Genomic DNA, 13,286 nt, shown 5'->3' with positions numbered 1-13,286 from the left:
TGCATCTTTTCAAAACAAACGATCACAAAAAAACAACAAAAGATCAATATCATAGCACTATATAATCTTATCCCTCGTCATGTGATGTCGTCGGGTAAACCGGCCTACATTAAAGACCGCCACCTCACTCCCCGAATCCCAGAGTGACTGCTTAGGTGACTTCTCTGTACCAAAAACCAATATCCTCGTAACAGAAATGTTACGAGATAATTGGTTTTTGTGCGGGGAAGTCACATAGGCAGTCACATAGGCATTCAGGAAGCGCGATATCTTTAAAGTGGAGCAGCCAATAGAATTGTTTACCGCTACGTTGCCGACCCCTCGTGGTTACTCTTATGCTCCCTCATGGTTACTTTGTTGAGGTTGATTGCTATTTTGTTGGTTTATCTTTGTTTATCCTTGAACACCAGTTGAGCTATCTTCTTTATCTCTTAATTCTATTTAAGCCCCTCTATTTTGTTTTACTGTTCCTCACCAATCTCTTATTTTTATTATTAAGGAATCCGCACAGCTCTCCACGAAATCTCCCTTTGCCTGTAACAGAAAAGTTTCGGGATAAAATCTTTTTATATTAAAATTTTTCTGTCAAAATCCTTGCATTTGACCACCACCCTTGGGGGAAGGGATGGTGTAGTGGACTATCCCAGGAATGCCGAATGAAACGGCGTGGGTTCTAATCCTACTTCCTCCACCAGCACTCACTGTTATATCGTGACCGCTGTCCACTTGATCAGAAACTCTTCATTTTTGAAAAGATCACTCCTACGATAAGTACAAAGATTACATCGGTTTCACGTACATGCTATTCACGACAACTATGATACACGCATATCGATTGCACGCCTATCGATCAAGCACCTATATCTCGTTATGTTAAGTCCATTGACATTAACTTCATGTAATATATGGAAATTAAATAAAAAGTTTCCATTGATTAATAAAAAAAAAATTTTGACCACCTCCCTTATTTTTTGCTATAGTCAGCAGTGCGTGTTCGAAGCTTGTAACCAACACCAGCACACACTTACAGTTTTCGGCTGCTGTCCACTTTTCATGTGGCAATATCGCTAAATTGATAAATGTTTGGATCTTATTACTGATGATAGATACTCGCGTTGTTTACGACAACAACGATACATATCTATCTATCATGACCAATTTCTTGCAATATTTAGACCATTGATATTAACTTTGTGTTATTTTTGGAAACCATTAGCAATTTTAAAGTTTCCATTGATTGATAAAAGAGCATTCGGGTCCTCTTTATTTTGCAGTTTTAAGTTAAGAAAGGGGCATTATCTTGGTGATTTTGATATAAGGTTAATATATCTTATTCCATTCAATAAGTATCTGTTTTATTAAAAATAAGTTCCTACAGAATCTAACCTAAACTGTGAGTTCATTCCGACAGGCTGAACCCGCATGAGAGAGTTTGCCGGGTTTTCACAGGGCTCAAAGGATATCATTGATGTAGCAATAAACAAGCAAAATCAAGCGAGTATAAAAATTCTTTAGGAGAGATTCAAATATAAACACATGAGATGCAAGGAGCAATGACAGGGGGTATTGACGTAGAAATTTACATTCCATTCTGATAAAAATTATCAAGTGGATATATGATAATAAAAAATATGCCCCAGAGGAGAAAAATAACACTTGTTTTAGCCTCCTAAAACTAATAGGATATACTGTAATCTCTTAATTTATCATATCAGCTTCTTGTTTTTCTCTTATATATCTAGTGGGCTCTATTAGAGGTCTTTCTCAGTAATCAACGTCCAGGGTAAAAAAACAATATTGATTCAGTTTTCATAATAAAATTGTTGAGTTTTATCAAGCGCCTGGAAAATTTCTTCTATATCCTACTTGTAAAACAAGGTTGTAACGTTCATTTTTGCTATATAATTTTAAACTATAGATATTATAAATACTATTTCATACTTAGAGTGACATAAATATCAGAAGGCGATCTGAAGAGTCCGTTAAATACGGTAGAGTTCATATGTTATGGCATTTTGGCGTTAAATTATATTAGCTATATATTAAATAATATGTTATTATTAAACAATAAATAGGCTTTCCTTTTCAAATTATCCGTAGGTCAGGATAAGATTAGTAAATAACATTATTAAATATTACAAAAAATTCTAAATATCTATATATAGATATTAGGACAGATTAAATAGCGTCTTCTATTATAGCAGCCACCTCTTGAATGCTTTGATGGTGCTTTCACGGGCTTTTAGGAGTGATTCCCAGTCATATTTAGTGGACGAGTATAAATCAGTGCAATGCGATCCATTCTCGATTATGGCCAGTGGATTATTGCTGTTACTACGACGCTTCGGAGCATTGGGTGCGTTGACTGAGAGTCGGCGCCAAGGATCAATTTCGCCGTCGGTAAAGTGGATACGTGTTGTTTTTATATTCCAGCCATGGTGTTTACGATTTACCTTAGCAACATTGGGGCGCATTGGCTTACCAAACGTCTGTTTGCAGAAGTCTCGCATAAGCTTCAGGTTGTACCGCTGAGAACGCACCGAGGGATATTTGCCTCGGGGAGCCGTTTGGAAATAACCAAGCTCGGAGCAAATCTGCCAGTACCAAGACTTGTTATCATTATGATTTGGTTTCTTGTGTAAATCATCGTAATTCTGAGCAATATTGGGAAAGTCGTCATTTAGCCTATTAATGTATTTGCCCCATGCTCTAATTTTGTTTTCGAGGGTCTTGGCTTCTGTGACGGGCTTGCAGAATGCATTAATCGGGTCCTTCTGTGGCCAGGAGTATTGCACAAGGTAACCAAGAGAATCACCATAAGCAAAGATGAAATTTTCATCGTCATATTGCTGAAGACCAAAAAGCTCCTTGATGTTGTCGATGGTTGTGCGGTTCCCTGAATCTAAGGCTTGGTCAACGTGGCGTGTGATCTTGTGAAGGTCCTTAGAGCATGGCAAGGCAGCAGTCAAGGCGAGATCATACTCATAGAAATCTTCTTTAATCTGCACCGGAGCAGAGGAGGCTAGAGCGGCGTGAACGAGCTTTGGATAGGCCTGGCGCATCCATGCGGCTTGCACTCCACCATATGAGCCTCCGATTACAGCCCACTTGGCCTTTTTGGTGTTAACTCCGGGGATCTTGACATGCTGAATGAAATAGGCCATGTCGGCCAGTGCATTATCAACGGTCAGGAAACGCATGCCATGGACATCTGAATGCTGGGTGGGAAGCGATTTTCCGTAGTATCGGTGCTCCAATGAAACCATTAGACCCTTGGTTGTTTTAGCAAGTTCTCGGAGTAGCCCACCTCCGATGGGTCGAGCTGTGGATTCTCCAGGAGCGTACACTAATCATCGAGTAAGATCCTGGGAGATCAGCAATGCAAGATTTTGAGTTTCCAGTATTAAGAAAATATTCTTACATAGAATGGGTCCACCTGGCTTATAGTAGGTGTCGTTTAGGAAGTAGCGTTGCTTGAAATTTCCAGCGTGTTTGCTATAATGATCCCGCTTCTGATTGAACCAATACTCGGGAAAATCTCCTCCAACTAGACGAGTTTCACTGATATGATCGAGAAACTCAATACCTTCCAGCATGACTTGGTCTTGCTTGTAGATAACGGCATGAGAAGGAATGACTAAGGCAAGGGCATAGACCGCCGTCGTCAAATAGGATGCAAGCCTCATGGTTATCAAAAAGATATGAAGAGACTGACTATGGAGGACGGATGGGAATGATTACAAAGGAAAGGAAAGGGAAGAAAAGTAAGGAGAGGGAAGGCCGGGAAGGGAAAAATAGGCAGTTAGGTGATTAAAGGCTTGCTCTCTTCGCTTTTGTACTTCACTATCCTCTTTATATATTTCACGTACTGTAGCACCAGCTCTCATGAGAATAAAAGATTAAGTTTATTTACAAATACATTATATCACAAGCTACAGTACCTCGATTCTATGTATCATCATAAAAAGTAAATAAGGATAATCTTTCGCAAAAATCTTTTCCTTCCTTTATTTGGAGGTAGCCCTTCCCTGCCGAAATCAATGTTTTTCACCGTGTATTTTCTTCATTTACTAGCAGTATATTTTCGTTTCGTTTTTAAAAGTATTGTATCACATTGTACAGATTACGAATAAATCGAGGTAACTAGCCTCGAGAAAAATTTTCTTGAGAACTAAGCCTCAAAAACTTTGATACAAATATAGGAGCTGCACCTTCAGAATTTAGACTTGCGCAAATATAACTTGTATCTCTTACCTCGATATACCTATGATTGTGGTGGTAAAATACATAATTCGAAGGAATGCAATAGTAGAACAGATGAAAATAAAGAGAATTCGGTACTATCCTATAAATCGCTAATCATAAACCACTGATGATTATCTTTCTCACATCTGTCACACGATGTCATTAGGTGATTGAAGGGAACATATATAGTAAATCGGAAAATATCTTCATATGACCAGTATATTACAAGATTTTTTGATCCAATCGCATTCTTAAGCAATTAATTTTAAATTACACAATGGCGATTAAAGTTAAAAGAATATATGGAGTTCACAAAGGAAGAGTGCGCAAAAAAGTCCTCCTATTCAATGGTAGGGGATCGGGATGAATGTGAAATATAAAAATAACACACATTATGGTACAAATACTAAAGTGTCGAATCCAAGAATTTCCAATATTCATTATACTAGCCGTATAAAGTTTTTCTTGAGAGAGCTTGAAATGTAAGAGATAAAAATAATAGGTAAGAGTATATCAACCAAATACTCTCGAGCATTCATTGGAATAGTTGTGAGAACTTATCAGTTCGTCTTCCAATGATTTGTTGGTATAATATGTTTGGTATTTGGGTGTGGAATTGAAGAATTAAATCAACCGGAAATACCATAAATCTAATCAAGAGACGTGCTCAGTTCAAATACCGTTGCAAAGCTGTTTCTATGATGCGTCGATATTTGAACTCTACTTAATGTGTATATACATTTTACTATCAACACAATACTAGGAAAAAAATAAATAAAATGCTTTGTAACTTAACGATATACTCTGAACGAACAAATCAATTTTGTAACATGTTTGTTTGATTGCTTAGCGCTATATACTGTAGGTCAAGGAAAAAGTATTACCGCCCAAACGCTTAAAAATCAAACGTAATCAAATTACTCTGAGTACCAGAACATTCAGTTTGCAAGAATTTGATTGCTCAAAATTTGTTTTACAGCGCTCTTGTAAAGAACGTGTTCAACTAAGATAATTATTGCGACCGGAACAATACAGGCTTGGCAGAGGAAAAAACGATATTTAAAATAAGTTAATATTATGATATTAGAAACAGCTAAGCTTCACATTCATATTGGGTTTAGGATATGTGAATAATTAAACATTTAATAATCCTAACATCCATTAAATCATTGACTTTCAAGATAGTACATCTAGCTTTGAATTTCATTTCCCTTGAACTCACTCACATAAATAGACTCGTTGTGAAGGTAGATGATATACTCGTATGTAGTACTATCCAATATGGTTGAATATGCTCATTAGCAATTTGAAGAATTACATCTCTGCACAATTGCTTTAGAGTGTAAGCATACTTACAATTCGTCTAGATAACAAAGGACATTTTAATTTGCCCCAAGAAATCGGCTATGGACATGTAATGCCTCGTGTCGCTGATAAATGCATTTAATGATATAGCCAATATTTCAGGCCTAACAATTTTCTATAGCTTAGACATCAAGGCTTCCATTGCTTGTATAACTTTCCTCTTTCAAAACTATCAACCATAGAATGAGCGAAACAACTATAGCGTAATAGAGTTATCCAATCAGTCGAATCCAGCAATAATATCATTACTGCCGCTTATTTTGCCCTTAACAAGTTTGACCAATAAACGGATTGGATTTTATCATCTTCCTTTATTAATCGTACTTTTCAATCTCAATACCGAGATTAGTTCTTTTCGCTGGAAATGAATCGAACCCGAAAAATGGATGACTAAAGAGCCCGTGGATAAGTGACACCAATAACTACCATATACTAGGTCATTAGGCCAACTGATTAAAGTATAGAAAACAGTTTGCAAGAGAATTTTCCATAGCTATCACTCGTAGTACTTCGTATCCTTGTATTGAAGAAGTAAACCCGTTAGCGAATTTTCTAGTAATGTCATTTTTGAATTGATATTGGAAATAAATCAAAGCTTTGGTGGTAACATTGGATATCAAAGCTAAGTTGTGCCGATTATGATCGGTACAGCAAAAGTATCATTTGATTCTTGTCTAGAATATAGTTAGACTCCAATCTCTCGTGACTCTCAAAGAATTCTGCTTAACAAATAAAAATCGCTTCATTCTAGACAGTTGCGGGGTTAATATTATTTGTTTGTTATATTGTTACACGATTCTTATAGCGTATCCTATTTCAGAAAACGTCTGTATCAGCTAGTGATTTTTATCATTATCTTCGAGTAGATTATAGTCTTATTAACTCAGGCATATTCCTAACTGTTTTATTAAAGACGGGAGGTGTTTCTAGACAGAAAAATCTTCGCAAGCTAAGCGTTTCCTATTGGGTATAATGTCACGGGACTCGGACTAGATTGAACTCGGTATCCTCTATTTATTGGATACTGCTGTTCATGTCATTTCAGTCTCCGCTTAAATTGCTCCGCGTATTTCTATGATACAATGCTTTGAGTAAAAAGAAATTATTCTTTTCTCCGTTGAGGCATGATTGGTAAATAATCCTTATGATCTTTATCTTTAAAGAATTTCAATTGTGTAATACTAAATAATTCCAATAAACGTCAAAATGTCTCGACAAAGTATGGATTTCTTGCCATTTTTTGGGAAGTTTGAAACATCATTTTATAATGTTGAGTACCCATTGTAGTGTGCAAGTACAATATCTAGGACAGTCCAAAAAGTATAAATAGAGGGGCATTCTGATCTTTCACCTCTATCAATTCACAGATATATTCAAATCAATCCATTTGCCTTAGATTTCATCACAAACAAAATGCCTGGAATTTTCACTGTTGTTGCACTTATGAGTTTGTCTACTGTTGTGCCTGCTTTGTTGGCAAACTTCAATCTCAATCCTGGGACACCTCCGGTACAAGTGATTCAAGGATTTGCGAATGGGTGCCGTCAAGAATGCAACGCCTTTGATGGGAAAGCCAAACAAGACTGTTTTAATTCCTGCTTCAGCTTCACTAACGCGGGTATTCAGGCGATTAACGATGGGCACGGAATGTGCAACAATGAATTCGGCGCAATTCAAGCAATTGTTAATTCGATTAAGAGTGGTTGCAATGAAGACTCTGGATGTATTGCTAAAGCAAACCAACTACGTACGGAAATGAGAAGCAAATCTAGATGTGGCAACTAAGTTTATTTAAAAAACCATATCAATTCTATACATAATTCCAATGTACCATAATTGCTTAGCGTTTCTGAAATAAATTACGAAAGCAATTGAGCTCAATATTTTACATAGGCTTTTTACATTTGTAATTTTTGATCAAACAATGTCCTTACTAAAATCGTTCGTTACATTACTTAAATTAGTAAACACATCGTACTGCTAGTTGAAAGCTTTCTTGCTCATAAATTTACTGGCAATTGAACAGCCACGTCTATAGGTGGCCTTAGTAGTAAGGGCTCTGCATTTTTCCAGGTTTCCCATATAATACTGCGTAATGCATCCAGCCAGACATCCCTCCCATTCTGACCGTGTAGAATATTCATCTGCGCAATCATTCATACAATATGACCCATCGTCGTCCAAACATCGTGCTTCAATGGGATCAAACAGGGCCACTATTACCCAGGCCGCTAAAATCAGTAAACCGAACAATTTTACACTTGACGGCATTCTAATTGCTAGCAAAGAACTTAAAGGGAAAGATTATTTTTCGATGGCACTCATAAATATATATATTCAAAAATAGGCAAATTTTGTGTTATATAGCAGCCGGGGTAGATAAACCCTTGTTGCACACAAAATTCGGTTTCAACCTCCGTTTGATCCGATGCAAAACTCTTCAGGTTCTCAGAATTGACTTACTTTCTTTGGCTATTACAGGGCCCAAGTTTGCCATTTCAGAAATCCAATCCACCCATATCGAGCGATTGCCTGTATAGAATTAATGTATTGTCCTATATATTTTACCTTAGAACAAAGGCAATCAATCTTACTGCAACAGCACTGTCTGGACTAGTAAACAAACTAACTACTATAAATATATTTTCTTGCATACTTGAGCCCACTCATAGCATGATTGGATATTTCAATAGAGCTGAAAGAAGTCAAATTATGGAATTAACACCTATGCGGTGTAGACTATCAATTGTCGTCTGGAATAAATTTTGCATACGTATTTTAAGTTCACATTGAACAGTTTCGCGGCTTATTATCGAGTGATTTAAATTATATAAACTTATTCTTAGGCTAAGTATGTGGCTAAGTGACTTTGCATAAGAATATTTTTTATAAAGTTAGAATATTTCATTTACACTCGAAAATATTCAACTTGTCTGTTATATTTCTTGGCATTAAGTTTTTGTTGTAAAGATGAAAATTTATTCAATTTCTGTTCATAATGCCGACACCAAGCCTGCTACCCCTCTCACATCAGAGAGCGAGCTTTCAGCTTTTGGATATTTCCAAAGAAAATAGTGAATACATATTATTTAACAAACTTCATAAGTATTGCTGTCCATTAAGCTTCACCTTTTTTATAATTCAGTGTTCAAGAATCTATGAGATTCGTAGCAAGTACTATTATTGAACGGACTAATCCAGGCCAGAGAAAAAGCGTTGAAGAGGAAGGTACTAATGCTTGTAGATGAAGATGAAGACGTGATTAATTAAGAATGCTTGTAGGCTTTGTAGGTCATGCTTATGTCCGTTCCGATGGTGCAGGCGGTGTCATCATCTCTGACAAAGAATATCCTCCTCGAGTAGCTTTTTCATTATTAAACAAGATTTTAGATGAATTTACTGCATGTTGTCCTAAACATCAATGGACGAAAGGAATATCTTATCCTGAATTAAGGGAATACATTAATAAGTATCAAGACCCAAAGGAAGCTGACGCAATCATGGGTATTCAGAGAGAGCTCGATGAAACCAAAATCGCCCTACATAAGACAATTGAGTCTGTGTTATTGCGAGGTGAAAAAATGGACATGCTAATCGAACATTCTACCGAGCTTTCGAATCAAACTAAAATATTTTACAAAACCTCTAAAAAAACTAACTCTTGCTGTATTGGTAGGCTCTTCTATACTGTAATATCTCGGTTGATATCTAATTGCAATATTGTTAAGTAGTCATGTGAAGAATCAATGCAACTAGCTTTTTACACTGCCACAACTTTCAATAGCTTAGTGAACCAAGTAAAATACGATATTGTTGTTTTTTTATATAAGTAGGTGTGCTCTGAACAATGTAACATAGTTTTGGAATTTTGATGTTTTTTAAACCTTCATATGTTCTAGTTTTGCACACTCACGGTTGGATTGGTCGACTTTATTGTGATTGCAATGGAGAAATATTTCTTTTTGATAGTTGAAGCAGAATAGCAGCAATCTTTTAATATGACGACTTGTAACAAATTTACAATTGAAATAATTTGAAACTATTTGTTTTTTCCTTGTAATGAGGCCTATTGTCTGACAAGTGACCAGAAATCGTGGAAAGGGTTGCCCAGAACTGAGACGAGTAGGTTCTTGATCATGATCAAGATAAAGATGAGGAGAATGTAAAGAATTTTTAGATGTTCATGCCAAAATGCCTTTTGCTTTTTATATTAAGCCCACATAATTTTCTATACCTAAGCTATTGTTTATAATAGAAATGGAAATAGAATATTGCTTCTTCCATAAATATTTTGAATTTAATTATCTCTTGGTAGATTTAATGGCAATAGGCATAAATTTAGACAAGTTCATCATCTCCAATTCCTCTTTTGAAGATACGCGAGTTTTCATCTCCTCCAACGTCTCTGTGATTCGCTGTATGAGCCAATGTTCTATAACCCCCTTATTCTTAATCGATGACAGCAAACTGAGAATCACTACTAGTTCCCGAAAAATCCATCGTCGCAACGCAATATTTGGATGTGCACTTGTTATAAACTTACAATTCTCGCATATCACTTGAACGTATAAAAATGGAAAGTTTTTGCACCAGTTTTTGGCACGAATGGCATTTCGTAATGATGCAATATGATGAGACAATCCCTATTGAAGGAATGAAAAATTAACAGAAAATAGGGCTCTATGCGTGAAAGAACCTTGATTGTTTACTTCGCTTACATTAACATATTCATTGAGTGCGTGTATTCGCAATTGCTGCATCAAGTCTGTTTCCAATCTACCGTCAGGTGCATCTGACTTAATAAAGCGACGCCAAAGCAAGCACCAGCATACCCAAAAGTTAAAATCGGGATCGAAAATGCAATACCGCTGCAAATCATGCGTGTTGCTAAACTCTTTCAGTTCACTATGGCCTTTCTGTAAGGATGCGGCGGCATTAATAAGTTGATGAGCGATGGTGATATCAGGGAGCGACCAATCAACTTCCTTAATCTCTAAAAGCTTGGAAGTGATCGATATGTGCGTCATCACGTATAGCTGTAATAATAAACCAAGTAGATACTATAAGGTTTTACATTAATATATATATAGTATACGACGCTCATTACTAGAAAAATCTTGTATCGCACACTGTCACTCGAATTAGGGGTTGGCTTAGGAGAATTCTTGATAACTTCGAAGCTAATTAGTGCCGGTTTGCCCAATTCAAAACTATACCTAAGTTCGTTTTTACAGATTAAAGCCCTTTAAGGTGAAATAAAAAACATAAGAAAATTTAATTGATGTGCCCGATATATCAGGATGATGTACAATATGAGCTATACTAACCAGATTCTCCTTTGAAACTCAAGTTGTTCAGGATCTTGAACATGTGGAACGTGCTTGTCCATCTGAAGGGAGAAAGCCATTAGTACCGCTTGGGAATAGAATCTGTATGCATCGTCAAAACGAGCGAGCCAAACCATACACCCTTCCATATTGAGGAAGGCGAGTACGGACTGTAGAGACGGTATATCAAAGATATCTTCCAAAGATTGTCTTGCTTTTTCAAGTAATCCTCCCACAAAATGATGAAGATGCCGTACTAAAGGCATTTGTGGATGTGCTAGCATTAGATGGAGCGCAGAATAGGCAATTGCAGTATGGATCATTGCTGGTTCGAGTTCGCCGCGATAGTAGCTTTCGAGAAAAGCTGCTCTGTTTGGGTGCATAATTAATGAACAGCAGTCATTCAAGTAGACGTAAAAGAGATGTTCTGCAAGTTTTCGCCCGATCCCGGTAGGTTTTGCGGGCCATTTGAGATCATTTTGATTAATTGGTAATGGGAATGTAAACTTATTCACAAAAAGTGGTAAAGGTCGAGAGGAAAAGAAATCATTGTCTAACGCTAATGTATCGGTCTGATATAGATTATGGAGTAGATTATTGCCATTATCAATGAATTGGGCACTTAGAAGACGATGTAGATCACCAAGTGAATTTAATCTGAGTTGAAAACACAAGGCATCTGCATTCGAGAATAACTCACAAGAGATTTCCCGTGAATTGTACTCAATATAACGTGTTGTATTACTCTGAGATTCCGAGAATGAGCTGCTAGTTGACTTCTTCCTGCGTTTAGATAAGGTAAAATTTGTAGCAGCTTCTTCAAAATGTGAGGATCGAAAATCGCACATTACAGATTGATGAGCTTATTCATTTCAAATATTAGCATGGGAGTACTTATATTTTAAGTTTTGCAAAATTTCAAAGCAATAGCAGTCCCCGTTGGACGAGAAATCATGTGGGACGATGCATGGTGCTTTCCCGACTGAGACAATAATGGAATTACCAAAAAGCTCTACGATAAGTACTTTCTCTTTTATCATTATCGAGTATTTTTGATGTTGTTTTCTATCATATTCGAGATTAACTGTGGAAGAATCAGTATTATCAATTCTACCGAAACTTATCTCCATCTGAGTATCATGTATCTCCGCTAATAAGTTTCCATTCCTAAAATTTAACATAGTCCAATGACCTGAAATATATTGGGGTTTAATTAGTTCAAATAGAACACCACTCTTTATGATAACAGTTTGACGCAGAATGTAACTTCGATAAATTTATTATATTTTTATACAGAGTTTGGCCGGCCATGAGATATACTGAAGGATCAATAGTTTATGCATACCAAACTTTTAACCTCACTACACCTTTTTATTTAGTTAGTAATTTAAACTGTCTGATTACTAGACTCTGAATGATGGAAAATATGGTCATTTTATTAAAAAAAAATAAGAGTAAAGTGTTTTCAATTTTAAATTTCATATAAAATCAGCATTTTAACGATTGTAATTGAAAATGATTATTACACTGAAATTCTCGAAGAATACTATCACTATTGCTTACCCAAGTATCTACAAATACTAATATCTATTGTTATTTTTCTCTAAATTTGAAAAGGCTGCATGGGACCCACTTTAATGATATCATATATAAGTTTAGTATCGTTTTGTTGAAGTGATGTTTGAAATATACGTTTGCTTCATTGTAAAATTTGAGCTGAACTCGTGGCTAGGCAATATTTAATTTTTGCCACAGAACAAGAATTCATTCCCAAGCCAAAATTCCATTTGAAACGCTTATGTGATAAAAGAAAAAGATTAGGGTTCAATTTTGGTTTAAACATCGATTGACCTACATGCTATATCAATGCCGCATAAAATTATCGATGACGAGATTACCTGTTTTATGGATGGATATAAAACGGATCAAATCAAACAAGCGGCACTGAAACATTTAATTTTACAATATTCTAGGAGCGAATTCAATAGGAGTGCAAATCATTATATCAGAGTCTCGGAAGCGGCTTAAATTTGCAATCCATTAGGTTGCTACATATCGGTTATCAATAACAAAAATATATCTGTCATCAGAGCAATCAATCAACTAGATATAAAGTGCTTTTGCAAGTCAGATCATTAAGAGTTTCATAAAAACAAGCTTTGGATGTGCATTGAATTTTTGATGATGCTTGCACAAACCACCAGTGATGGCTTTTTCGCTCCACATTGTTTGTCTAACACAATCTCACATATAGGAATCATAAACATTTCACGTAAGCACTGCATCAATATACTACGCTATCTAGTGTTCCAGAGGAATCAAGCCTGACCTCTTGGGAATAGACTGCGG

At 36.2% G+C, this 13,286-nt stretch overlaps 4 protein-coding genes across 4 annotated transcripts; 2 read left to right on the top strand and 2 right to left on the bottom strand.

The window, feature by feature from the left end:
- Positions 1-2,195: 2,195 nt before the first annotated feature.
- Positions 2,196-3,686, bottom strand: VTP21DRAFT_4301 (uncharacterized protein; the record flags this gene model as incomplete). Its single annotated transcript, XM_069394698.1, has 2 exons — positions 2,196-3,346; positions 3,422-3,686. 2 exons carry the CDS (start codon positions 3,684-3,686, stop codon positions 2,196-2,198), a joined length of 1,416 nt encoding a protein of 471 aa, XP_069255909.1.
- Positions 3,687-7,023: 3,337 nt separating this feature from the next.
- VTP21DRAFT_4300 (uncharacterized protein) lies at positions 7,024-7,395 on the top strand (the record flags this gene model as incomplete). The annotated part of the gene is made up of 1 exon (XM_069394697.1): positions 7,024-7,395. One exon carries the CDS (start codon positions 7,024-7,026, stop codon positions 7,393-7,395), a length of 372 nt encoding a protein of 123 aa, XP_069255908.1.
- Positions 7,396-8,580: 1,185 nt separating this feature from the next.
- Positions 8,581-9,349, top strand: VTP21DRAFT_4299 (uncharacterized protein; the record flags this gene model as incomplete). The annotated part of the gene is made up of 4 exons (XM_069394694.1): positions 8,581-8,684; positions 8,756-8,838; positions 8,893-9,282; positions 9,342-9,349. The coding sequence occupies 4 exons, from the start codon at positions 8,581-8,583 to the stop codon at positions 9,347-9,349; spliced, it is 585 nt and encodes a 194-aa protein (XP_069255907.1).
- Positions 9,350-9,911: 562 nt separating this feature from the next.
- On the bottom strand, positions 9,912-11,785 carry VTP21DRAFT_4298 (uncharacterized protein; the record flags this gene model as incomplete). Its single annotated transcript, XM_069394693.1, has 4 exons — positions 9,912-10,253; positions 10,329-10,646; positions 10,718-10,853; positions 10,938-11,785. The coding sequence occupies 4 exons, from the start codon at positions 11,783-11,785 to the stop codon at positions 9,912-9,914; spliced, it is 1,644 nt and encodes a 547-aa protein (XP_069255906.1).
- Between the last annotated feature and the right edge of the window lie 1,501 nt (positions 11,786-13,286).

This window comes from Calcarisporiella thermophila, assembly GCF_041956535.1.
Source record: "Calcarisporiella thermophila strain CBS 279.70 unplaced genomic scaffold VTP21scaffold_2, whole genome shotgun sequence".
Classification (NCBI taxonomy): domain Eukaryota; kingdom Fungi; phylum Calcarisporiellomycota; class Calcarisporiellomycetes; order Calcarisporiellales; family Calcarisporiellaceae; genus Calcarisporiella; species Calcarisporiella thermophila.
This window is presented reverse-complemented; position numbering and strand designations above follow the sequence as displayed.